Raw genomic sequence first — 27,361 nt, 5'->3', positions numbered from 1 at the left:
GACTAAAGGGATGGAATACTTCATGTCAATTTGTTTCAGTGAATAGTTAATGATGATGGAGAAAAAGTAAAGATATAACAATCACACAGCTCTGCAACAAGTCATCACAACAAAACAGTGATGGAAATTAAATCACATATACTGTACATAGATAAGAAATGACAAATTAAATAGTGTAACCTAAGGTAAGCCTTCTTAACTGGGGAGCTGTCTGGGTTTGTCAGGGGAACCATCAAACAACTGCAATCAGATACAGTGGGAGGGATTAGAACACCTGTCAAGTTTTTATTGCTGCCTGTGTTTTCATTAGGGAGATTCCCCTTTTCTATTTGCCATAATTACTGTTATTAGTGAGTGTGAAAGTAAAGGAAATTTCAAATTTTGGGTTATCCCCAGAACAATAATAGAGGGAAAATGTTCCAATGGGGACCCTAGTTCTGGTGACAACCAGGGATTTCTTCACTTTGGAGGGTTTTTGTCTCACTTCCTGTTTTGGCTATGGGGCAGAAAGTGAAGGCAAATCTCCCCAAATGGGACACAGATGGAAAACAAAACTGACAAAGGTTATAACCCTCCCCTACTCTATCCAAAAACAAACAAAAAAAAAGGTTTGCCTTTCGATTTACTTTAATGCCATTTTATATGTAAGGTGCGGTAACCTTTAGCAACCATCCTGATTCACATTTTATTAGCTTAAAACGGAGTTCCACCCAAAAGTGGACGCTCCATTTATCTTCACCCCTGCAGACCATTCAAAAAACTGCAGGGTGCTTCACACATGCGCAGTAGGAAAGTGGCTTTGAAGCCGCAAGATTTCACTGCCGGTTTGCCTTAGTCAAGATGGTGACACCAGCACCTGACAACCGACTGAAGAAACGTCTCGGGGTGAGGACACCGCTGGATGCCTGGACAGGTAAGTGTCCTAATATTAAAAGTCAGCAGCTACAGTATTTGTGGCTGCTGACCTTTAATTTTAATTTTTTTTTTTGGGGGGGGGGGGGTCCGCTTTAAAATGTTAATCAAAATTTGCAAAGGATCACTATGCTTTACACTGCCAACTGAAACATGGCTTGACCATGAGACAACAACTTTAGGGTGACTGCCACTGCCAACCTTCTGGAAATGCTAGTTGTCTAGCTCTGACTTGCAGCAATAATTCTGAGTCATGCAGCAACTGAGCATTGGAAAAAAGTTAGAAACCCTAATATTTGTTTTGAATCGGGGGCTCAGAAAGGATTGAAATCCAAAGCATTTACATGGCAGTCAGGCGACTAGATTTTTCAGAAGGAAAGGTCAGCATTAGCAGCCTATACTTTTCTCTCAGGACAAGTTTCCTTTAAATCAGCCTGAATTTATAACACTTGTGCCATTTATTCCCACACGGCCAGATTCAAGCTGCCTAAACCTAGGAACCAGATGACATTTCTATCCACCTACCTTCTCCACATATTCAAAGACTAGGTATAATTTTCCTCTTCTTCTAAAGGCTTCTTTCAGCTCAACTATATTTTCCTGCTTCAATGTGCGAAGCATTTTAAGCTCCCGAAGTGTCGTTTCCTTGACTTCTTCATTTTCTGGGAAAAAAGAAAAGGCAAAAAAAAAGACAAAATTAGAGGCATAGTAACAATAGCGTTCTTTAAAATGTTCTATCTGACTTAAAGTTTGTGCTCTCCTCCCCTGCCTATTTGAGATAAGTAATTGCTGGCACTAAAGAGACACTTTAAATATCCATAGCACCTGTTAGAATGTGCGTTAATTTGTCATTATGCTGAAATAATTTGATTGCTAGATTGCTATATTACTACTCAATTTTTCCAGTCTAGTCATTCAATAAAACCTTGCAGTGCAATAATCCTGCAGCAAATGGCCGTTATTATCTGCATCTTAAAATTCAAGGCCGGGACTAATAGGCAAAAAGAAAAGCAAGACTAAGCACAGGTAAAAAAAAAACAAAAAAAAAACACGAATGGTAAATAAAATATGCAGGAAGAAGAAGTGGGAAAGTGAAACAGAAAAGCCCCAAAGAATAGAAGAACTGTCTGAAAAGAAAAAAGGAATACATTTGTTCAAAAAGCTTAGGGTAGTTATTAAAGGGTTTCAAACAAAATGAAGAACAATTACAGCAAGAAAGAAATGTTGAACCAGATAATGGAAATGAAGACGTCTAAAGCCTGGTACACACGTTAAGTTTTTTTTTTTCGTTCAACCTAGTGGGTAAAAAAAAAAAAACTAAGAAGGTCTCTGTACTAACTATGCAATGTTAGTATACTGAACTTGCCTGCTGTGATATTGTGTTCTGACACACCCAAACACACCGGTAGAGCTTGCAGCCACTGGATGGATGCTGATCACCTGCTGGCTTTCCAGCATGCTTGTTCGACAGAAGCCAGTTGTGAAATCGGCTTCTGTTGGACAAGCAGCTGTACACATGGGCCGAATGTTGGCTGGGTTCTACTGTAATAGCCAATTTTGGCCTATATTCCGGACGTGTGTATGGGGCTTTACTTTATGGCCCAGAAAGAGAATGGAGAGATTCCGCTATATGAAGAAGGAATAGGCATCATACAGCTAAAAAAGAATCAAGAAACAGGAAAGAAAGGTAAAACAAGCTCTGCACCATGGCCTGCAATTTATGAATGAAATGTATAATGCCAGCTGCAGTATGGTGAACAAAGCCAAGCAGATAGTGATAACCTATCTATCTAAATGCAGCCCAGATAAAACCTCTATTATCCAGCAAGTTCTGTGAATGGGCAGTGAAGATCCTGTCATTCATCCGCTCTTTCTGCATTCACAGAATGCATTGTGAGTAAATAGTAGTATGGGGTCCCGGAATGGTGAAGAAAGCAGAAGGGGGTGGACAAGCAGCATAACTCTTTATACTAGTAGTGGCTCCTGTTAACCCATACAGGACTGGAGGACAGCTGCTGAGGGTAATATCTAGTGACTAAGATGGTGGCATTAAGGAAGGATATTTACAAAAAACAGCAGTTTACAGGAAATAGGACCACCTTTATGCGATCCCTGAATACTCATCTATCCCTCAATATCACATCTCCAACTAACAAGTGAACTTTTAACTCTTCCATTGGTTCATCCCTCACAGTTATTACTTTTTGTACAACTTGTCCCACCCTATTAGACTGTAAGCTCTTATGAACAAGGCCCTTATAACCCTGTTGTGCTTTTTTGTATTGTTGCAGTACTGTCTCCCTTTAGATTGTAAAGTGCTGTGCACACTGTTGGCATTAAATAAATCCTGCAGAATAATAATAATGCATGCTATTACGCATTACGAATGTGTTTCAAGCTACAGTACATCCCAAAAAATTAAAACTTCAGCTTTAAAAAAAAAACAAATCTGGGCTGAAGTTTGGCTTTACTCCATGACACAGTCTGACTGAGCCACTCCTGATCTCTGCCTTATTTCAGCTCCCAGTGAAGGCACTTTTGCTAATTGAACAGAACTTGTCACATGTTGTCAAGTCCATCCCAGTTAGAAAATTGTCAGAACTGTCATAGAGAAAAAAATAGGTTGGTTTCCTAAATATACAATTACCTTCATGTTAGAAGACATAAATAAAACAAGTTGCAAAGCAATTATCCTCCAATCTTTCTGGATTTCTGTACGTAGGTAAAAGGACTTTTACAGTGAAATGTCAGTTGTACTTTGTCATCTTATCAGAATTCCAAGCGGTGACATACATTCTGTGAAAGATCTGTGAACCTTTTGGCAGCTTTTCTAAAGAATAATACCTGAAACTGTTCTTACTTCATCTTTTATCCACGCTTCATTGTGTAATTGATTTGACATAGTGTATATAAGGCCATACAACAATTTAATGTTGATATGGATCATATGTTTCCTTCTTAAAGTCGTTAATAGGAATAAATGTCCTTCAAATTATGTTGTTAATAATAGTTTGATTGGTTTCATTCTTACTTAAAGTAACTAAAGCAGCAGGTGTTCAAATGGGCATTTTCTTAAACACTGACATGAGCCACATGAAAGGAAGCTGACAGCCATATGTGGCTCATAGCTGGCTGGTGATAATGGATATACAGGAGAGCTTTCACTGAGACAGAACACTCTGAGCAAATCGGTCTTTTGTCAAAAAATGAGCCTCTGACTTTTTAACCTATTGTCTTAAAGGGTCTGCAATTGCTCATTTGTTTCCACTTTACAGGCCCTTTCCTAATTTTAAGCTAAAGTTCTATGATAAAAGTTAAATGCTCTCCTTTCTCTATTTACATACGTGATATGGGTTTATATCTACTAAAAAGAAAAGTATAGGTTGAGCTAAGTTGCACTCTCCTTTAACAGGATATATGTGAAAATATATGTTATGTCAGAAACACAATGCCATGAGGAATGATGAGCACAAAAAGTGGCAATGTATATATTTTACATAGGTTCTAACAGACACCTGTCCACCTTTCAAGATATAGACCCTATCATAGTACTTTATGCCCTATGTGATCTACTGCCTCCAACACATTCTTTCACTGGTCATGCCGTTTGATCCAAGGTTTTTGAAGGTGGTGATCAAGTTTCATGTTCCAAGATAAAAAGATACTACTTTCTGCATCTATTGTCAGATTTAGAACTGAATAAATCTGCTGCTGGATCCAAGGTTCTCCACTGACCCAGGACTCCTTGGTAATTCACATCAAAGCTATTCTTTCCAATAGGAAATGTTTTAATGGCCAAAGGGGCTGCTCGCTACATTTTAGAAGATATGGACTTTATGGAGGGCCAAATCTGATACTCACTATTACCTGCAATGCCATAGAACTATACATATCCTGAGGGTCTGATGCAATGGAGGTGGCTTTTCAGTCTCCAAAATATTGGTCGTTCATGCCGCCACATAACAGTATGCAATGCTAAAGTATAAGATTTATAAACCTAAAAAGCAGCGCTAAGAGTCAATACATGATCAACATACAGTTGCAAGAAAAAGTATGTGAATCCCTTGGGATTACGTGGAGTTTTGCATGAATTGGGCATAAAATGTGCTCTGCACGTCACCTATGTCACAACAATAGAAGAACACAGTCTGCTGAACATAATACTACACAAACATTAGATGTTGCCATGGTTTAATTGCACATAACATGTAAACATTCACAGTGCAGGGAGGAAAAAGTATGTGAACCTTTGGACTTAATAACTGGTTGATCCTCCTTTGGCAGCAATAACCTCAACCATACATTTCCTGTAGTTGCAGATCAGACCTGCACAATGATCTGGAGTAATTTTGGACCACTCCTCTTCACAAAACTGTTTCAGTGTAGCAATATTCTTGGGATGTCTGGTGTGAATCGCTCTCAAAGTCATGCCACAGCATTTCATTCGGGTTGAGGTCAGGACTCTGACTGGGCCACTCCAGAAGGCGTATTCTGTGCTGTTACAGCCATTGTTTTGTTGAATTACTTGTATGCTTTGGGTCATTGTCCTGTTGCATCACCCATCCTCTGCGGAGCTTCAGTTGGCAGACAGATGGTCTTACTTTTTCCTGCAAAATGTCTTGATAAACTCTGGAATTCATTTTCCCATCAATGACAACAGTCTGTCCAGGCCCTGAGGCAGCAAAGCAGCCCCAAACCATGATGCTCCCTCTGCCATGTTTTACAGTGGGGATGAGGTTTTGATGTTGGTGTGCTGTGCCTTTGTTTCTCCCCACATAGTGTTGTGTGTTCTTCCCAAACAACTCAATCTTGGTTTCATCTGTCCACAGTATATTTTGCCAGTAGTGCTGTGGAACATCCAGGTGCTCTTTTGCAAACTTCAAAAGTGCTGCAATATTCTTTTTGGACAGCAATGGCTTCCTCCGTGGTGTCCTCCCATGTACTCCATTCTTATTTAATGTTTTCCTTATTGTAGATATGTCAACAAAAATGTTAGCATTTGCCAGAGATTTCTGTAGGTCTTTAGCTGACACTCTGGGATTCTTCTTTACCTCATGCAGCATTCTGTGCTCTTGCAGTCATTTTTACAGGACGACCACGCCTAGGAAGAGTAGCAACAGTGCTAAACTTTCTCCATTTATAGACAGTCTGTCTTACCATGGACACATGAACATCAAGGCTTTTGGGGATACTTTTGTAACCCTTTCCAGCTTCATGCAAGTCAACAATTCTTGATCGTAGGTCTTCTGAGAGCTCTTTTCTGCGAGGCATGGTTCACATCAGACAGTGCTTCTTGAAACCAGTAAACCCAAAACAGGTATGTGTTTTTTAAGGGCAGGACAGCTGTCAGCAACACATCCAATATCATCACACTGATTGGAGTCAAGGTTGGCTCACTCCTGACTCCAATTAGCTCTGGGAGAAGTCATTAAGCTAGGGCCTCACATACTTTTTCCTCCCTGCACTGTGAATGTTTGTGTAGTATTATGTTCAGCAGACTGTGTTCTTCTATTGTTGTGACTTAGATGACGTTCAGAGCACATTTTATGCCCAATTCATGCAAAACTCCATGTAACCCCAAGGGGTTCACATACTTTTTCTTGCAACTGTAAATCATGGATTTCAACACACCGTATACACACATTATGGGATAGAATCACCAAATCCCAACACCTTATAGGTATCCACTACATCAAACCAATAACATAAAAACAAGACAGTAATAAACTATAATGCCACTAGGCAGAGGTCTATATCTTACAGACTGATATGAGGTATCCCTATTATACACAAACCTTGTATCTATGTAGCCCAGGGACTGTGCCCTCTTAAGTATAACTATAATACCATGCATCAATGGGAGGTGGTATCAACTCAAGCCAAAACGTCTATTGATGAGAGACACAAAAGAAGGTAACACTCAAGTATACATCTCCAGTAAAGCGAAGTGGAAAAAGGGATCAAACCAACAGTCTGCCATTCTCACCTTAAACAGGTATCTTACAACGCCTACTGTCTGGGCCATCCCCAGGTCAAACAACCACCGCCTCATATACCCCCATGGCACTAATCAGAATGCTGCCCGGTGCCAAAATGGCTTCACAGCGATTACGTCATGAGTGTGCTGCCATCTTGCCTATACAAGGGCACACAACAGTTTCAAGTAATGCAGATCCCCCTGCCCTCCCCTCCACACCTCGCATCGATAAATCAGCAGGGCAGGACTGAGCCAGCACTAATGGAGACCCGCAGACCAGGGCATCACCTCCAATAGAGGAGGGAGGCACCATGGATGAACATATCTCTTCCCAAAGATTTTAAGAGAGTGGACGCATGCACCTGCCCATGGGACCACCATCCAATAACATCCACCCCCGACAACAGGGGGTAGAAAAGTCACCTTCATGGTTAACCTATTATTTTTCTCAGTGCATCATAAAATCCATATCAACAAACATGTCCACATAAACCATAGTCTGTTACAACATACAGACAGAATGTCACTCAAAGGAGAGCACAAAAGGGGGTACAGACAAGGTAAAGAAATATAGACCAAGAGATGGAGGGAGAATGAAGGCAGTACAGAGACTGAACAGTTCTGGGTGCATTGTGCCCCCCCTAAAAAAAAAACTCTATAAAAAGGGTTTGAAACTTATCATATTAAGTCCTGGAGGTGAAGTAGTCTTTAGTGAATAAATCCAACGTATTTTGCGCTGAAGGACCCTTCTATTGCAATCCCCACCTCTAGGGTCCTCCAGGATCCAATCCAATGCTGCAAATTTACTGACTGAGGCATCATTAGAAATATAAAAGGTTTTGAGCTGTAAAACAGTGTGACATAGGAGGCGATTAACATAGACTTGTAGATTTCATCTGCCTCCTGCCTTCAATGTATATTGTGAGCATTAAAAAAAAGCTGAGTGGTGTGGTGAGTTTTGGTCAAGGGGTTTACACTTTTTATGTTCCAGTTTATGTTAAAGCTTGGTTTTCTTTAAATGTAACACTGTCAGACAAAGGCAAGAACTGTACTTAATAAAACAGTTTCTATATTATTTATTAAAAATTATACTGTATCTGATGCTATTCATGCGCACAAAAATGTACTGAATGCAACATTCCAGCTACAAAGCTACTTATTATCGAGCACAATTTCACATCTGAAATACTCTAAAAGAAAGAACACTGTAAATGTCCAAGCATTTACTTTCAGCAGGACACACTCCCACCTTCAAATTACAATTCTTTTAAGTACAAGAGTCTCAAAAAAACCTCAGAGTTGGCAATTTCAAAAAGCTACTGTGAAGAGATGGGAAATTGGATGTGAATTTGTAAAATGAATGTATTCAAACTAATTGTTCTATACATACATTAGATACCCTATCTGTATTTTCACAGAGATGAGATTCCTATTGTACAATATGCAATTTCAGCAGGATTCCACAGGTTTTAGAGGGGCAATTCAGAAACCACAGCCTGCAGATTCCTGGAATGGAAAAAAACTTGGCCAGTAGTTTTGCGCCACAGTGCCAGTGTTGAGATAAAAGTTTCAGCAGAGCATGCAAGATTATTATATTAATAACATATTATTATTATGTATATGCATTAAAGGTCAAGGGGTTTGCAAATGGTGCATATGTATCTGACCTATGAACATAACCCACAATAACCAATATTTTAGATAATTTAAATTTCAATTATAAAATAATAGCAATTTAAGTGCTTCTAAATAAATTATAACTATAGCTAAGCAGTAACATATTTTGCAGGACATGTTAAAGCAAAGCGCCAAACAAACCTGAATTCATATGTCAACTCTAACAAAACACTTCTCTTATTTTTTCTGTTTTTGTCTGTTACAGAGGTATAGCCAAAACTCTTTTGTCTATACTTCTATGAATCACAGGAGTGCAATTGGCTGACATTAAAGAACAGGTCCAAGCTCTGAAAAGATCCCAACCATATGGTCAGGATCCACCCAGAAGCCTGAATAGGCAACTGGCTCAGCCTCTCAGCAATCCGCCAAGAGCCTGAGCCAGCCCCTCCTGCCAATCCATAGCCCAGAGCTCCAGTGAGTGCTGGAGGAGCAGAGCAGATTGCCGGAGACTGGGGCCCTGATTTACTAAGAATTCAGTCGACCAGCAGACGCTGAACATTCTGGCAGACTCAATTCAATCAATCAAGCCTGTCAGTCTTCAGAAAGGCGTCTAGCCAACTCCTTGAAAAGCATCTACTTTGTAGACTCTTTTGCAGTAAATCCAGAATCACTTCTGGCACATTTCTAGATGCAATGCCGTATGTGTTCGCTAGGTGGCGCACAACCGCGGGCTTTATCCCGTTGGTGTTTTTCTGTTTGCATATGAGAATACTTATAATGTAAAATAAAAAGTACACCTATATTTATTTATTTATTATTTTTTTATTTTTTGGGTTGCTGTTTCTCCAAAATGATCAGACAACTAATGCATTTCCTAATGAATGTTATACATTCTATTTTCAAATGTCAAACATTTTCACACGTATATCTCAAATAATTGGGAATGTCCAGTTCTAAGTTCCCAATATAATGATATATCTTCCTTCTCTTTAATCATGTAACTATTCTATGTTAAAGTAATAGTGCAGCACTATAAATGCATGTGATCAATCATAAACACATGTAAAATCAAAAAAGTGCAAATAAGTGCAATAATGATGTAAACTGGTAAATGGTGCTAAAAAAAAGTTCATATAATCATTCCTGAATAATGGAATGTCCTTCGTGTGAGAGTAGCAACTCAGAGAGTGCCTATGAATGGCACGTGTGGATTATTCATGACGAACAGTAGTGCATGAACTCGTGAAAGGTAATCCACCCTTGGGACGGGTGTACACTCACCAGAACAAAAGTATTAATGTGCATGGGTTATACACATCACACATCTGGGGGTGCAGCGGTATGCTGGCAGATATGGGTTAGTCATCCAGCTCCATCCATCCATCAGGGTGCCAAAATGGTCCTGGGGAGGAATTAGCTCAGCCACAGGAGCCAGAAAGGTGCTTAATAGTGTAGTACTTTATTATAATGGTCACGAGGAACAATTTAAAATATCCACGTGGAGTAATAAAAATAATAGCAAAGTGAGTATCAAGATGGTGGCCGCTCCTCAATGGCGGTGGCAATAGGGCTCCACCCAATGCATTTCATGTACCAACACGTCCTCAGGGGCACACCAATAGGACATGTTGGTACACGAAACGCATTGGGTGGAGCCCTATTGCTGACGCCATGCTGCCGCCATTGAGGAGCGGCCGCCATCTTGGTACTCACTTTGCTATTATATTTATTACTCCACGTGGATATTTTAAATTGTTACTTGTGAACATTATAATAAAGTACTACACTATTAAGCACCTTTCTGGCTCCTGTGGCTGAGCTAATTCCTCCCCAGGACCATTTTACATGCGTTTATGATTGATAACATGGAACTGTTGCCAATACCCTGAGTGCTAGCTGCTACCTTCATATCTATACCTATATTTATCTTGTGTAATACCATTTTAGTAGTCTACAAAATTTTACCAGCGCTCACGTTCTCATTTTTTTTTAAACAATGTAACTACTCTACATCGCAGCTCAAACTCTGTCTCCTACAGTGGCTTAGTGGTTAAAACTCAGAACTTACAGTATGTGAGTCATGGGTTCTAATCCTGTCTGCATCCCAGTTTGCATGCATTCTCTGCACGGGTGTGTTTCTGCTAACACTCTAAAGACATGATGTTAGGTTAGTTAGGCCTAGTATATGTCTGAGTTTCTGGTCTTAGATTGTAAGCTCCTTGACATTTGTGAATGCCCAAAATATGGAGATCAACTTCCAGGGGTCTGTAAGTGCCAGGAATATTGATCAATTAATTAAGATTTTGGCTACTGACTAGAAAGTGGAAAGGGAGTGAATCTTACCTGCGTCCTGTTCTGACAAGTTTGAAACTTTCAATTTTCCTTCTGTTTATATTTCATTACAATTTTGTTGATCTTCTCTAAGGCTACGTTCACACTAGCTTTGTCAGCAGGCATCAGACAGGCGTTTGGGAAACGTATTTTACTGAACAGTGCTGTACACCTGCACCCATATGCTTGTCAAATTATGACCTGCAGCATTTCCATTGTGTAACATAGGTTGCCTGCAAACGGCGACAGCCACAAAAACAAACCACTGATTCATACTCTACAGGCCACAGCACCCATGTGAATGAGCCCCAAGACCTCAATTACACACACAGCTTTATTTATGAACTCAGTACAGTTTTATCATTTAGATTTCACAGGAATATGGTTGGGATTATGTCCATTAATAAAGTTTTTAGTGTATCTTTACCATAAATATAATTTGGATATTTTCTCTGGCGGTGGGAGGCTGTCAGGTATGCTGTACGGGGCCCCGTGATATCTAACAGTGGCCCTGTGTGTATGCTTGTGTCTGTGCCACCTGTATATTTAGGAAGAACAATAACTTCTTCTATGGAATACCTTGAACCTCTGCTATGTACCTCAATGGATCTAGGAATTGGACATGTTTTCAACTGAAAATACAATTAGTAATGTTTTCCCTGCAAATGAGGATAAGCTCCTTGGTGGAGAACAGCAATCTCGCCATGTCCAGATGTGGTCTGGAATTCCACCAAAGAACAATTCACAAAGCTAAAAAATAGACTTGCAAATTACCACTACACTCTCCTAACTACACTCCCATCCACTAACACTCCCCACTACCACTTCCGGGCGTGTGCAAACGTCCTTCCGCCAACGTCATGACGTATTTCCAGTATGACAGCTACTCTAGCGCCTCCTCCAACAGCCGTCTTGACGTTTATTTGTGCACCATAGCAATTTTTCATGCGGCTCAATTGTGTATATGACATTCGCAGATATATGTTTGCAGTTCTATTGTGGATTTGGCATTGGTGAATGTATGTTTGCAGCTCTACTGGGTATATGACATTCACAAATATATGTTTGCAGTTCTATTGTGTAAACGAAATTGGTGAATATATGTTTGCAGCTCTACTGTGTAAATGACATTGGTGAATGTATGTTTGCAGCTCTACTGTGTATATGACATTGGCGAACATATATTTGCCGGTAAAGACCCAAAGTCAACAGGAATTGGGGGCCTAATTTATTACTGTTAAGAGGATTGTAGAAAAAGAATAGCTAGCTGCACATTGAACACGACCTATTCATTGGTACATAACATGGTTGTGTGGTGCAATAGGGGGCTTTTGGTTTGTTAGTTTGGACATACTTGCATAATTTTGGCATATTATATAGCTAGCAAAAATAAGTGTTAGGGGTGCTAGTACATTCAACTAGAACATTAAATAATCCCCCCAAAAAATACATAGTCCAAATGTTTATTGATCAAATACACATTCCACATTTATTTGGACAGCAACAAGTCGGTACATTCAATTTCTTGGTGAAAAAAAAAAGCAGGATTGATGTTGCTAAAATAGAAAGGTCCTGCTCATAAGAGCTTACAATCTAAAAGATTATACTTCTAATGAACTGTGCTTTCACAGGTTACAGCAGGAAACAGTTAATATAAATCATGTAGTAGGCTTATCTATCCACAAAACAGGCTGCAGATCAAAATACATACCTGCCAAAATAAAATACCTCCCCAAATCCCCCACACATACATTTCTCATCAGGTTTGTCTGAAAACTGCATTTCAGTCTAAATAAAGCAAGCTATAGCCAAGCGCAGATTGTAAGAGCAGAGCAATTAACATTTGTTAGGATTATAATGCAAAGATAATAAACACACAAACACACCTTAGAAGGAAAAAAATGCAAAACATTTACAGCCCACATCAAAACACAGCGTGAGTGTGGCCTGGGGCAATTCACCACAATATCTCTTCCTCCCCAAATCACCACAGGTAGGGACTTGCAGAAAATAATGTGGCCTGTACAAGGCAAAATCAGCCACTACTGCATCTCTTTATATAAAGTAGGCCACACCCACCACTGTCATTCATTTGGTCAGAGAAAGTGTTTGCACCTGATTAATTCTCTTCCCACCTGCTTTAACCCTTGGTATACAGGCCCCACAAATCAGAGTCAGAAAGAAAGCCACAGTGAAGTGTACCTGTGCAGCATACAACAGAACATTGAACAGGGATGTGAAGGGGAACACCATGACAATATTTATTGGCACTATGGGCACAATTCACTTCAGATTATCGCATGATTTAAGGCAGTCACATGACCACATCTCGCATGCAATACTGAAAATGTCAATTCACCTTTGCTAGTATATGGGATTTCCCATAAATCTGAAAAACACTCAGGAAATCAAACATAAAAAGGCCTTACACCCCGGTCACATCCAAGCCGATTTAGAAATTGTGCGATGTACAGTGAAGATCCCGATTTCCTTGCGATTTGCAAGACATCTGACACAGATATCTATGCAAATCGCCACAAAAGTAGTACTTGTACTACTTTAGAAATCAGTGTCGGAAACGCACCCATGTGACTGCTCTAATAGCAGACAATAGGGTGAGACTTGGCATACCATTTGCAAGTCGCATGTCATGAAAATCACATGCCAAATCGCACTCAATGTGACCGCTATTAGACCGTTCATACTGGTGTGCTTCAAACTTGGTCGTAGCCGCAACAATTTCTAAAGTAATGAATACACCACTTTTCATGCGATTTGCAGAGAGATCTGTGTCAGATGTCTTGTATATCGCACTTTAAATCAGCGTGTCCCCCGACTTTGAAATCATGTGACTTCACTGTCACCGTAGTGTAAGTTGCACCACTTCAAAATCTGCTTTGATGTGACCGGGGTGGCCCCCAGTCACATTGGGTGCAATATGGCATGCGATTTCCATGCTAGGCGACTTGCAAATCGTAGGCCAAGTCGCACCCTATTGTTCACTATAGGCTCCATTCACATCCAATCTGATTTTGAAATCGTGCAACTTCACTGTAAGTTGCCCAATTTCCAAATCGGATTAGATGTGACTGTGGTGTTAGCCCCCAGTCACACTGGGTGCAATTTGGCATGCGATTTGCAAGTCACAGGGCATGCAAATCGCATGCCAAGTCGCATCCAGGGTGCACGATTTCAGGTGCGATTTGGGAATTGAAATTGTACCTGATATTGGATCTAATGAATGTGGATGTGAGTGTCTTAACGTAAGCAATTTGCTGCAGCACAATTTCAAAAGTAGTTCTTGTCTAACTTTTTCAGCATTTTGTAGCGATTTCACATATAGACTACAATAAAGATCGCAATGCAAAACACAATTGAAACACAATAACTCATTGGTAAATCTACAGAAAACACGGTGAAATTGCCAACAAAAACCACAATTTTAAATCGCGTATAGTGTGAACCAAGCAGGCAGTTCAAAGGAAATAAATCTTTGAAGGCATGAGGTATCTGTATGCTTAGATAAGGGTCTGTTATGGATTTGGGGGGGGGGGGGGGGGGCGGGGACTCCATGCCATTATTTCATTAATTTTTTTTTTTAATCCTTATCTCTCTCTCTCTCTCGCGCTCACTCTTCTCTTGGTTTGACAAACCTTCACAAAAGGGGTTGTAGTGCAAACCAGCATTATCCCATCAATCATTAGTCCAGGCCCTTCTCTCATCCCATCGTTTGACATTCACATAAGGTGCAGCTTTAAAGGTGTTTGAACAGACAAGGCCTCATTCTAATTCACATTCTAGGGATCATTTAGACAGAAAGCAAAGATGCTGCCACCAGCACATGTATGTTAGGGTAGCCGCCCAGGGAGATCATGCAAATTCATTGCCGTGCTTGGAATTCAAACTGACGACCCTAGCGCTGTGAGGCAGCAGTGCTAACCACTCATCCATGGAGCTGTAACACTAATCCAGCCTGTATTTCTGTGCTGTGAATCAATCTTAGGTCCCTGGGCAAGGTCAGTGTAACTAGCCAGATATCTCAAATGTGACACAAATGTTGTACTATGTTGCCAATTCACATGTATGTTGGTTCTATGTATCCCAATACAAAGGATTGCAATACTAATACAGGCGTACCTCGGTTTACCAATGCCTCGGTTAACGTAATTTTCAGTTTACGAAATAAAATCCACTGAAAATAATGCCTCAGTTTACACAATTGTTAATTTTTTTCGCTGATTTTTAAATGCAAATGCCAGCCTTTTTTTTCTTCACTATAGTTCACAAGCTTATGTATCACTTTCCCCGAAGTTACAGAAAACTTTGTATCTTTTAATAAACTAAAAGTAAACATTATTTTACTGAAGAGTGATTCACACACACTTATCAGTTTGATTGGTTATTCACTTGAGTGATGTCACTATATTTCATGTTGTTTAAAAGATAATACACTATGTGATATTTCTTTTCTTGAGGGAATATTACCGTGAAAAGCATTGGAAGGACACTATAATTTTTTGGACACTTATTTGTTACCGTTATCACATAAGAAGAACATATATATTATATGATTTAATTTAATTTGTGGACTTGTAGGGTTTGGACTTCACTTGTAAGGATATTGTTAAAGGGTACAACTTATATATAGCATTTTCCATGTAATAATAATTGTACATCTTCAAGGGTGAAGGTGTTGATGGTGCTGCGGGGAGTTGAACTTATTATTCATTTGTTTATTTATTTAGGAAGTGGTCTTATTGTATACAGTCAGGTCCATAAATATTGGGACATCGACACAATTCACAATTTTTGGCTCTATGCACCACCGCAATGGATTTGAAATGAAACGAACAAGATGTGCTTTAACTGCAGACTGTCAGCTTTAATTTGAGGGTATTTACATCCAAATCAGGTGAACGGTGTAGGAATTACAACAGTTTGCATATGTGCCTCCCACTTGTTAAGGGACCAAAAGTAATGGGACAATTGGCTTCTCAGCTGTTCCATGGCCACGTGTGTGTTATTCCCTTATTATCCCAATTACAATGAGCAGATAAAAGGTCCAGAGTTCCCTTACATATTTAAGAGCTGTCACCCAAGCTCACACCAGCAGAAGGCTGGCAGCCGTCGTCAGAAGCGGAACCTTTTTTTTTTTTTCTTTTTCGGGTCGCCAGCGCCTTACACCGTGATTGATGTTGGATCTACTTCGGAGGACATTCTTTGAGATTTTTCTGGTTATTAAAGAACTTGTCAAAGACCGTGTCCTGTGTTTTTTTACACTACACTTTGGTTTTTTTTTTGTGAATTAGTAGCGGTACCGTGTACCCCATACTCATTCACGTGGGGGGCGGGATCTGGGGGCCCCCTTGCAGCATTTGATCAACCACCTTGGTGAGTATATATTTTTTTTAAACCAATACATCTCTTTTTAAATATACTAAAGTGTTTTATTATAGCTGTTCATCCAAACAGTCCAATCTCGTGAGCTGAGAAATTCCTGTACTCTCTGCCTCTGGACTGTTATAAGTTAGCATTGTTCCTTGTTATCTACATGGACTACAAAACATGTTGACATATTATTGCCCCTTAGGGCCTGATATAGCTTGTCCTGGCCCCAAAGCACTCACTCCGCCCACCCCACTCTCTTCCCTATCCCTTTCTTAATAGCACCTATTCATACCTAGCTGTTTAGGTTTAAATTATTTCTTATGATTCAGTTATGGGTTATGTTCTTGCAGGCATGTCTTCTATTGACCTTCACTGATGTCACTCCAACGTAACTGAATGCTATGTTGAATTCCTGTACAATACAGTCTAATTATTATGAATATCTAATTTCCTGTATACTGTCATTTGCATTAAAACATATTGAAATATCACCCAGTCATGTATTCAATAAAAAACAATTAAATGTATTCTTTTGTACTGCCCATCCTCCCTGCTCCCTCTCAAATCTGTCTTCTTTTTTCCCCTCTTATGCCTAATATTATTCTCCAAATAATCATGTCTTTCCTTGACATTAGCACTGTCCTGCCTGGACCCCTTCACTGGAAGTAGCCTGCTGGACTGCTCATCCCTTAATACTTGATCGCCTCTCTACCCAACTCCCATTTCTGATTTCCCTTATATGAGTTATAATGTTTGAAGTTTACTACTTCCCCTGTAACATCTGGACCTCAGCTCACGAAACACTGTCTGTTATTTTTAGAAATCAGTCTTTCTACTAAGGGACATATCTGTTTGTAACTCACCTGCTTTCTTCCTCAAATAGGCAAACGTGAATGAATGTCTCTTATTGATGATATGTTTTCAAGATCTGTATCTTTTATAATCCTTTACTCTGCTGTAACACTTGTTATGGCCCCCGGGGTCCTCTTTGGTTTCTGTATTCATCTGATTTCAATAAAGTATTTGTGGAACTATAATTGTATTCTTTTGTAAACTCTTTATTGAAACACATTGGACCAAGGTACATGCACATTTTAGAGTATTCATATGATTACTACAAATAAGTATACATAGAACTGAAGAAGTGGCTTGCAAAAGCTCTGAAATATCTTCGGCATTACAGAGCAAAATCAGATGAAAGCGACTACTACTAGATACCTAAGGAAGTATAACAAAAGGAATCACATTTTTCCGTAATTTATATATATATATATATATATATATACTGTATATATGTTTACTACAGTAGGGAAAATAATTATTTGATCCCCTGCAGGTTTTATAAGTTTGCCCACCTACAAAGAAATGAAGGGTCTATAATATTTATCATAAGTGTATTTTAAATGATAGAGACAGAATATCAACCAAAAATCCAGAAAAAAACATGATACAAATGTTATAAATTGAATTGCAGCTCAGTGAGTAAAATAAATATTTGATCCCCTACCAACCATCAATAACTCTGGCTCCCACAGACTGGCTATGTGCTAATGTAGTACATAGATTAGTCCTGCCAATTTAAGAAGGTGCTCCTAATGACAACTCGTTATGTGTATAAAAGACACCTGTCTACAGAATCTCTTTCTTGGGCATCACCATGGACAAGACCAAAGAACTGTCAAAGGACGTCAGGGACAAGATTGTAGACCTGCACAAGGATGAAATGGGCTACAAGACCATCAGCAAGAAGCTTGGTGAGGAGACAACTGTTGGAGCGATTATTCCCAAATGGAAAAAATATAACATAATCATCAATCACCTACGGTCTGGAGCTCCATGCACGATTTGCATGGGTAAGGATGATCATGAGAAAAGTGAGGGGTCAGCCCAGAACTACATAGGAGGAGCTTGTGAATGATCTCAAGGCAGTTGGGACCACAGTCACCAAACAAACCATTGGTAACACAATACGCCGCCATGGATTGAAATCCTGCAGCGCTTGCAAGGCCCCCTTCCTCAAGAAGACACATGTACTGGCCCATCTGAAATTTGCCAATGAACATCTGAATTATTCAGAGAAGGATTGGGAGAAAGTGCTGTGGTCAGAGGAGACCAAAATTGAGCTCATTGGCATTAACTCTACTCGTCATGTTTGGAAGAAGAAAAATGATGACTATGACCCTAAGAACACCATCCCTACAGTCAAGCACAGAGGTGGAAACATTATGCTTTGGGGCTGTATCACTGCTAAAGGTACAGGCTGACTTTGCCGCATTGAGGGGCCAATGGATGGGGCCATGTGTTGTAAAATCTTGGATGAGAACCTTCTTCCCTCAGCTAGAAGATGGGTCTTTCAGCATGACAATGACCCAAAACATACAGCCAAGGCAACAAAGGAGTGGCTCAAGAAGAAGCACATTAAGGTCATTGAGTGGCCAAGCCAGTCTCCAGACCTTAATCCTATAGAAAATGTATGGATGAGCAGAAACTACTAGTTGCCATGCGACAGCTAAATAACCTTAAGGATTTAGAGAAGATCTGTAAAGAAGAGTAGACCAAATTCCCCCCTGAAATGTGTGCAAACCTAGTAACCAACTACAAGAAACATCTTCCCTCTGTGCTTGCCAACAAGGGTTTCTCTACCAAGTACTAAGTCATGTTTTTCTTGGGGATCAAATACTTATTTTACACACTGAACTGCAGCTCAATTTATAACTTTTATATCATATGGTTTTTTTCTGGATTTTTGGTTGACATTTTGTCTATATCATTTAAAATACACCTATGATAAAAATTATAGACCCTTCATTTCGTTCTTTTTACAAAATCTGCAGGAGATCAAGTAATTATTTTGCCCACTGTATATGAAGGGATAATGGCCTTGTGATGATTTCATGGGGAGAAGGTTGCTAAACATGAACCAAGTTTGCAGATAGAGTATGGTAGGCTATACACTATACTGCCAAAGTATTGGGGTGCCTGCCTTTACACACACATGAACTTTAATGACATCTCAGTCCTAGACTGTAGGATTCAATATGAGTTGGCCCACCCTTTGCAGCTATAACAGTTTCAACTCTTCTGGGAAGGCTGTCCACAAGGTTTAGGAGTGTGTCTATGGGAATGTTTGACCATTTTTCCAGAAGCGCATTTGCGAGGTCAGGCACTGATGTTGGACGAGAAGGCGTGTCTCGCAGTCTCCGCTCCAATTCATCCCAAATGTGTTCTGTCAGTTGAGGTCAGGCCTCTGTGCAGGCCAGTTAAGTTCCTCCACCCCAAACTGGCTCAACCATGTCTTTATGGACCTTGCTTTGTGCACTGGTGCGCAGTCATGTTGGAAAAGGAAGGGGCCATTCCCAAACTGTTCCCACAAAGCTGGGAGCATGAAATTGTTCAAAATGTCTTGGTATGTTGACGCCTTTAAGAGTTCCCTTTACTGGAACTAAGTTACCAAGCCCAACCCCTGAATAACAATCCCACACCATACTCCCCCCTCCATCAAATTTTGCACTTGGCACAATGCAGTCAGGCAAGTACTGTTCTCCAGGAAACCCCAGACAAGTCCATCAGATTTTCAGACAACAACGCGTGATTCGTCACTCCAGAGAACACGTCTTCGCTGCTCTAGAGTCCCAGTGGCTGCATGATTTGCACCACTGCACCCAACGCTTTTCATTGCACTTGGTGATGTAAAGCTTGGATGCACCTGCTCGGACATGAAAACCCATTCGATGAAGCTCTCTATGCACTGTTGTTGTTCTAATGAAGGCCACATGAAGTTTGGAGGTTTTTAGTTATTGACTCTGCAGACTGAGTTATTGTTGATACCAGTTGCTTCCACTTTGTTATAATACCACTAACAGTTGACTGTGGAATATTTAGTAGCAAGGACATTTCATGGATGGACATTTCATGGATGGACTTATTGCACAGGTGGCGACCCATCACGATACCACACTTGAATTCAATGAGCTCCTGAGAGTGACCTTTTCTTTCACAAATGTTTGTAGAAGCAATCTGCATGCCTAGGTGCTTGATTTTATACACCTGTGGCCATGGAGGTGATTGGAACACCTGAATCCAATCATTTGGAGAGGTGTCCCAATACTTTTGGCAATATAGTGTACATGTAGCATACATAATAGGGATCCTGTGAATATGATTATTGTATAAAGTTCTGTTTAAACTTTGGTGGAATATTGAACACTTTGCCATTGTACCACAAATCCTACAACAAACATCAGGTAAAATAACTATAACAAGTGGTATAAAAAAATTATGTTGTGGCATTTCTAGAATAATCTAGTAGCACTGCGTTGCAGAATATGACCACAGCAGTAAAACTTGGAGAATGGTCACACTTGGTTTAATTTATCTATTAATAAAGCAGTTAACATGCACCAGAGTAAAGATTTAGCCTAACAACAGTAACTGATATATAAAGGAAAAACAAAATAATACTTTGTTTAGCATCAAGAGACAATGCTGCAAAACAACCAGATCCACTAGAGACAAGGCAGGGGCCCAGGCCTGCTGTTGCATCAGATGATAATTTAAAGCTTAAAATATAAATATACTGTATATAAACAGGAACAGGCATATCTATTGTAAACAGTTTTTTAAGCCACACATCTGTCTATTTTTTAAACACACTGCTAAAAAATTTAAAAAGAGGGACATGGTACATTATAGTGGCAATTCTGCCCTGAAGGTTGCTTGCCCAAAGATTTCTGTTCCATCACCCTTGCTCTTTTACCCTAAGCTGACAACTAGATTAAAATGAAGAACAAGGGTACAGTGATTTATAAATAGATCAGTGAAAACATATTATGAATGGTACTTTAAGTTCTCTATAGAGTGTTGATCTTCCTCTTCAGCAGATTTGCCTTACCAATCCTCAGGTAACCAAGGGCAGATCTACAATCACGCATTATTATGTAATTTCCTCCTTTAGATTTTAAAAGTAGTGTTTAAAAGCAGGCTGCTCTCAAGGTTGACAGTGCTTTGACCATTTATCTGGGGTAACCGAACCTTGAAAAATCTATTGGATTTGAGTGGAATCTCCCTATTTTATCTCAAACTCTATAGCCCAGCAGCTGTCCCATATGTACCATATTATAAAGTTTGAAATTAGTAGATAATGTAACCTATTTTACACACCAGTTGGATTTCAATTACCCAGTGCTTTATACTGTATATCACTCTACTCGGCTTCCATGGTACTTGGCCATCATCTAAAATGAACAATTATATTCTGATCTATGTGCTATTGCAGATCTAGCCAATTCCAAGTTACAAATAAACTTATCACGTGTTACCACCGGTACCTGATGTAACAATAATCTTACAGAATTTGTCTCTATTCCTGACCTAGAGATCTGGTAACAAAACGGCAACGGACCCATGGGTGTGTTTGTTTTATTGCACAGAGGGTTCAGTGAAAAAGTTCAAAGGAAGTTTACTATACCACTTAATTAGTGCAGCTAAAAGTCTGATCCCTAAATATTGGAAGGCACAGGAACCCCCAAAGATGAGAGTATGGATCAATAGGATAGAATACATTTATAGGATGGAGGAGTTGTTTTACCTAGATGAAGATAAAATGGAAACATTTAGAAAGGTTTGGAGTAAGTGGGAGGCCTTTAAGATTTCGGAAAAATATTATGAGATAATGGTTACCCTGGAGGATGATGGGGAGAATATTAAGGGGGAAATGAAACACATTAATCCGAAAGAGCAAGGTAAAAAACCCTAAATGAAGAATAAGAAAGACCCTATTGGACAGAGGTGAGGGGTGGGATGGGGAGAGGGGGGATTGGGAGGGGATAGTATAAAAAAAAAAAGGCATTCTGTGTTTAACCAAAATGTCTGAAGGAGGACATATCCAAGTCTTTGTGAATATTATGTAACAACTGTATTTCTCTAGTTGGATGCTTTTTAAAAATTTAAATTCTTAAAAGCCTCTCCTTAAATAAAAAATGACTTCCTCTATTTATTAAATCCTTTTATACCTCAAAACTACTAAATCTACTTACACCCCTAAAGCCAGAGTGAAAAGTGATATTTAAGCTTTCGACAACATAAGGAGATATACTGTAACTCAAAGCGGATCTGCACTCTGTCAATCAACATTGACAATTATTTATATGCATGTTGCTAGCACTAGTATATAGATAGGAAACTCTATCATATTTACTTGTTTTAAAAAAATGTTTTACATTTCTTCAGTTACTTCCTGGTTTCTATGAGTGAGCAAATGATATCATACAGCCCAGCAATCTTCAGGAGGGGAAGGAGAGTCCTCAGCTCAGCTTATGCCTGAGCTAAGGGCGGATGGATTCCAGGAAGTAAATGATACATGTATCATCTGCCGTTACTCAAGATGGCCTCTGCCAGAAATGCCAAGGTGTGTTTTTCAAAATGATTTCTCAGTAAAATAAAGCATGGAGGCATGGATGAGTTTGCTTTGAATGTTAAAAAAAAAATTAAATAGCATTTTTGGTTTGTTGTGCTCAGATGCAGTTCAGTTCCACTATAAGCTAGCTGAAATTTATCTCAGTTACACATTTTTTCATATAACCTAACACCTATACAACTAGCCAGATTTAAGTATATCAATAGCCCACTCACTGAAAATATTCTTAATCCCTTGGTTCTTTTATACATCGTTTTTGGAAGTGTTCAGCCATATGGGTTGTTTGAAGACAAATTATCCAATTTATGCATGATGTGATGGACTGCCCAATGGCTCTAGATCTCGAGGAATGCCTACTTGGTATTTTGAACTTATCAGACCCAAACAGAACATTTTTTTTTCTTTATTACCATAGGAGCTTTCCTACCAAATTTCACAAAAGTAGGCAGCTGTGTGACCTAAAAAAGAATTCTGATTTCACTGGATGACCTGTATTGTGCAGACAGTACTGATAAATAGTACTGATATTTAACATTACTTTGGAAGTTTTAAAATGCATCATGTGAGTAGTACTGAATAGAACCTTAAAGTGATATTAAAGGCAATAAAAAAAAACATGTTATACCTATCTGCTCTTTTCGGGTTCTCCATTAGTGGTCCTGGCTCCTCCCTTCTGCCTAGTGCCCCCCAGAGCAAGCAGCTTACTATGGGGGCACCCAAGCAGGCTTGCTCCTGAGCCGCTGCTCTGTGTTTCCATTCACACACACAGTAGCATCTCAACTCCACCCCACCCCACCTCTTTCCTCATTGGCTCACTGATTGTGATTGACAGTGGCTGGAGCCAATGGCTCCTGGTGCTGTCTCAGCCAATGAGGAGCAAGAGTCCCTGGAGAGGTCACATGACAATGGTATACAAAGGGTGACTTCCTTTCATGCCATCCATTGTATACAAGTGTGTCTAGCTGTGAATGATCACAGTGATCACATGCACAGGCTGGGCCAGTCACAGCCCTTCTGTGTCATGTGATTAGCCGTGGCCAATCACAACAAAAAAACCTGAATTGATTTAATTCAGTTAAATGCTTGCTTATAGGAAAGAAATTATTTGCTATAAGCAATCAAATTGTGTAAAAAAAAAAGAAAAAAAAAAAAGAAAGCTGATCACTTCCCCAAAGTAGTACAATGTTACTATGGTAACATTATACTACTTTGGTTATAGTGTAATATGAACAAAAAATCCTAAAAAAAGAGAAAAAATGTAATAAAAAATAATAATTTTTGTCACCAGTCAGTGTCCCTGATCCCCGCCACACCAGTTATATGACGATGCTGTACTGCACTGGTGACAATATGTAAAAAACAAAATTGTGAAAATATGTTTTTAATTTCTTCATTTTCTAAAAAATTATGACAAAAAAATTACAAACTTCAAAAAACTCGCCATGCCTCTTACGAAATATATTGGACTATCTACTTTGCAAAAAGGGGTCATTTGGGGGATATCTGTACTGTTTTGACATTTTTGGGCCTCAAGAAATTAGATTGGCTGTCAGTACTTCAGGATTGATCAATTTTCAGATATATCCCATAGTTTGTGAACTCTATAAATTTCCTACAGACTAAATAATAAACTCTGATTTGGGTTATTTACACCAATGAAATGTAGCAGAATACATCTTGGCCTACATTTATGAAGAACAATTATTTATTTACAAACTTTTATAGCAGAAATCGGTTAATTTAGCAAAAAATAAAAACCCCAGGAGTGATTAAATACCACCAAAATAGAGCTCTAGTTGTGTGAACAAAAATGACAACATTTTAGCTTAGGTACAGTGTTGCATGACCACGCAATTGTCATTCAAAGTGTGAGAGCGCTGAAACCTGAAAATTGGCCTGGGCAGGAAGGGGGTAAAAGCACCCTGTATAGAAGTGGTTAAAGTCTGATTTCTAAAAGACTACAGAACCTGCTGGGTGTTTGTTTGCATTAGATTGCTGTCAGGATGAAAATTTTTCTCTACATAGAAAAACAAAGGCGAAGGAAAGCGTGATTTCAGTGCCTCTGTTGTGAACCTGGAGAGTGTAGTTTAAGCGTTCACCATTGGCTCCTCTCCTAGAATCTTTCAGTGCATTATCATTTTAACCTATGCGTCCATACTGTTGTCTGTTTCTAGAAACCTGTTATCTTATCCTGGTCCTGATGTCTGTTCTTGCCTCCTATGAACCTAATCCTCGTCCTGGCCTTATTCTTGACCTTTCTGACCAGCTTCTTCTAGCCATTTCTCCTGATACTGCTGCATATACTTTATCCGGTGTACTTCATCTTCATCCTCCTGTTCCTGCTGCCTACACATGCTTTATATACCCGGTCCCTATTCTGGCCCTATTCCTGACCCATTTTACCCACTGTTCCTTATACCTCCTGCTTCACTTGTTTTCTCCTGCTGCTTTGTACATAGTTAGTACAGTTTGTATTTTGCATGTATTTACTGGTATAGTATAGGTTGTCTTTATGTTCTTGTTCCATCTGTGTTGTGTGCTTAATAAGCATTTACTGTTTTTTCACTTATTTTTATGTCAGATTTCTTCTGTGCAATTCCACATATCTGGTCATACCAACTCTGCAGAAAACCAGTACATAGTGTCCTAATGCATAGGCACATATCCATCTTAAACTTTGTTTTTATGCAATGCATGCATTTATAAATACATTTTTACCAGGGTCACTTTGAATCAAATATGTACTGTTTACAACTTACTACTTCTTTATTCAGATGATTACATTATTATGCAAGAAAGCTGACATTTTGTAACTGATTTATATTCAGACTAATCACAAAAAGCATCTTAGTATATACATATTTTATTTCATGTACAGCGTAATGAGGATATCGTGACACCACTAAAAACATGTTTGAAGTATCTTGTAAAACCAGAATGTATCATAAAATCTGTTTGTGCTTGACCACCTTTTCTGAACTTTAAAAGTTCATGAAATCCACCATATCACAGCAGATATCAGAATTTACTGTACTTAGAGCAAGGGTAGCAGATTTTAAAGGAAACTTGTCATGAAAGAAGTGTTGAGGTATAGGATTGAGTGTTAAAGGGGTACTTTAGAGAAGTTTGTTTTATTGATCAGTGAAACTTTTGGTGGAAGTCGTGAACTAAAATCTACTAGCTTTGGATTCCTGGCACTGAGAACAAATGTACTGTCATGGGAGAATGTCACCAGCACACCGAGGATCACCAATATGGGTCCAAAAGTTTTAATAAACGATCACATAGTTACAGCAAGGCAATGTTTCGGGAGTCTCGCAGGACCCCTTCATCAGGCCGATGGTCGCTGAGGCACCCACTTATACACACGCCATTTTTAACGCAGGAACGTGTGCCTTTGGATTGTATACTTGCAATTGCACTGTCATTTCATGAACCTTTGCCAAGAAGAACATGAAATAGTGTTCCCATTGTCACTCAATGCTCACAGATCTCAAACAGTTATACAATTAACCAACATCTCTTTTGCAGTGATAACCAAATCTGACAGCCTGGGGTGTCACAAAGTGGGGATGTTACCAATTCGAAAGACTAGATTTCCATTACTGGTGCCTACAACCACACATTTGGCACCCAAAGCAACACTTTTCTGCCTCTTCTCAACTGTAACAAAGCTAAAAAAAATACCCTTCCACATCCAGTCTGAATGATCTACAGGTGAAAAGAGTAGACTGGAACAAAGACAGATTGAGGTGTGAAATTTAAAATGCTTAAATTCCAACTCCATGTTTTTGTAAAAAAAAAAAAAAATGAAAATAAAGTCCCCAGCAAATGTAGAAAAAGGCAGCTTTCACTGCAATTAATCAAATACTTAAAATTGTGCAGTGCTAAACAGTGCAACATGAATAAACTAATCCTGTGAAATACACCAAACGAGTAATAATCCCATATTTCTGAACATTTTGGACACCAATTTGCATATTTTGACTGCATAATTTTTCACTTAATTTTTATTTTTGATGCACCATTGTTAGAGGTGTGATTATTATATGTTTGCTGCTTTTCACGGGATTCGTTTATTTATTTTGCTCTAGTACTGTGCAATTTTGAGTTCTTGATTCATATATTGTTTTCTGTGAGTGAATAATAGAGTGTTCAAGCAGAGTTGTTTTTTTTTTAATTATTTTTTTTTTCTTTGCGTGGTGATAACTTTAGTTTTTGAACTTTCGCTGTAATACATTCACTTCCACCTGCTGTTACTGCTGGTCTTCTGGGTTAAATGATGCCCAGCATATGCGCCAAGGTCATCAGGGACCTACTCTCTGGTGGCACATCATCACAGCACCCTAGGCTCACAGTACAGCTGTACTCAATGGTGCTTACAGGATTGCCCATCACTGGAGCGAAGAAGAGAAGAAGAAGACCCTGCAACTTATGTGACCAAAGAGAAAAAACTGGAAAAAGGTAAGTATGATAACAATATTTATTTAAAATCCAGGGAGAGGCAGCCCAAGGAGATTGGCATGAGCATTCTGCCCATTCTAAAGTTGTGTTTTAGAAATAAATCACCTTATTAATTTTCGGTATCTGCATACCCTTTCACTTCATCCTATGTCAGTCAAAATGTAGATGCTTTCATTGTGCGGAATAGTAGATGATAGATTCAAGTTAGATTCAATATTCAAGGCCCTCACTAAATTGCTAATACAAAGATGATTTAT

General features: G+C 39.2%; 1 protein-coding gene across 4 annotated transcripts in view; it reads right to left on the bottom strand.

Moving 5' to 3' along the window:
• CDKL5 (cyclin dependent kinase like 5) overlaps positions 1 to 27,361 on the bottom strand; it is a 434,956-nt gene that overhangs the window by 143,184 nt on the left and 264,411 nt on the right. For all 4 annotated transcript variants that reach the window (XM_089683897.1, XM_089683900.1, XM_089683898.1 and 1 more), the window contains exon 6: positions 1,438 to 1,574. In XM_089683897.1, the coding sequence (XP_089540023.1) occupies positions 1,438 to 1,574 (137 nt within the window). The remainder of the gene's footprint in view (positions 1 to 1,437; positions 1,575 to 27,361) is intronic.

Source organism: Staurois parvus, unplaced genomic scaffold, assembly GCF_062004578.1.
Source record: "Staurois parvus isolate SC_StPar_1 unplaced genomic scaffold, SC_StPar_1.0 ptg000327l, whole genome shotgun sequence".
NCBI classification, from domain to species: Eukaryota; Metazoa; Chordata; class Amphibia; order Anura; family Ranidae; genus Staurois; species Staurois parvus.
The sequence above is the reverse complement of the archived record's forward strand: the minus strand, read 5'-3'. Positions and strand labels throughout refer to the sequence as shown.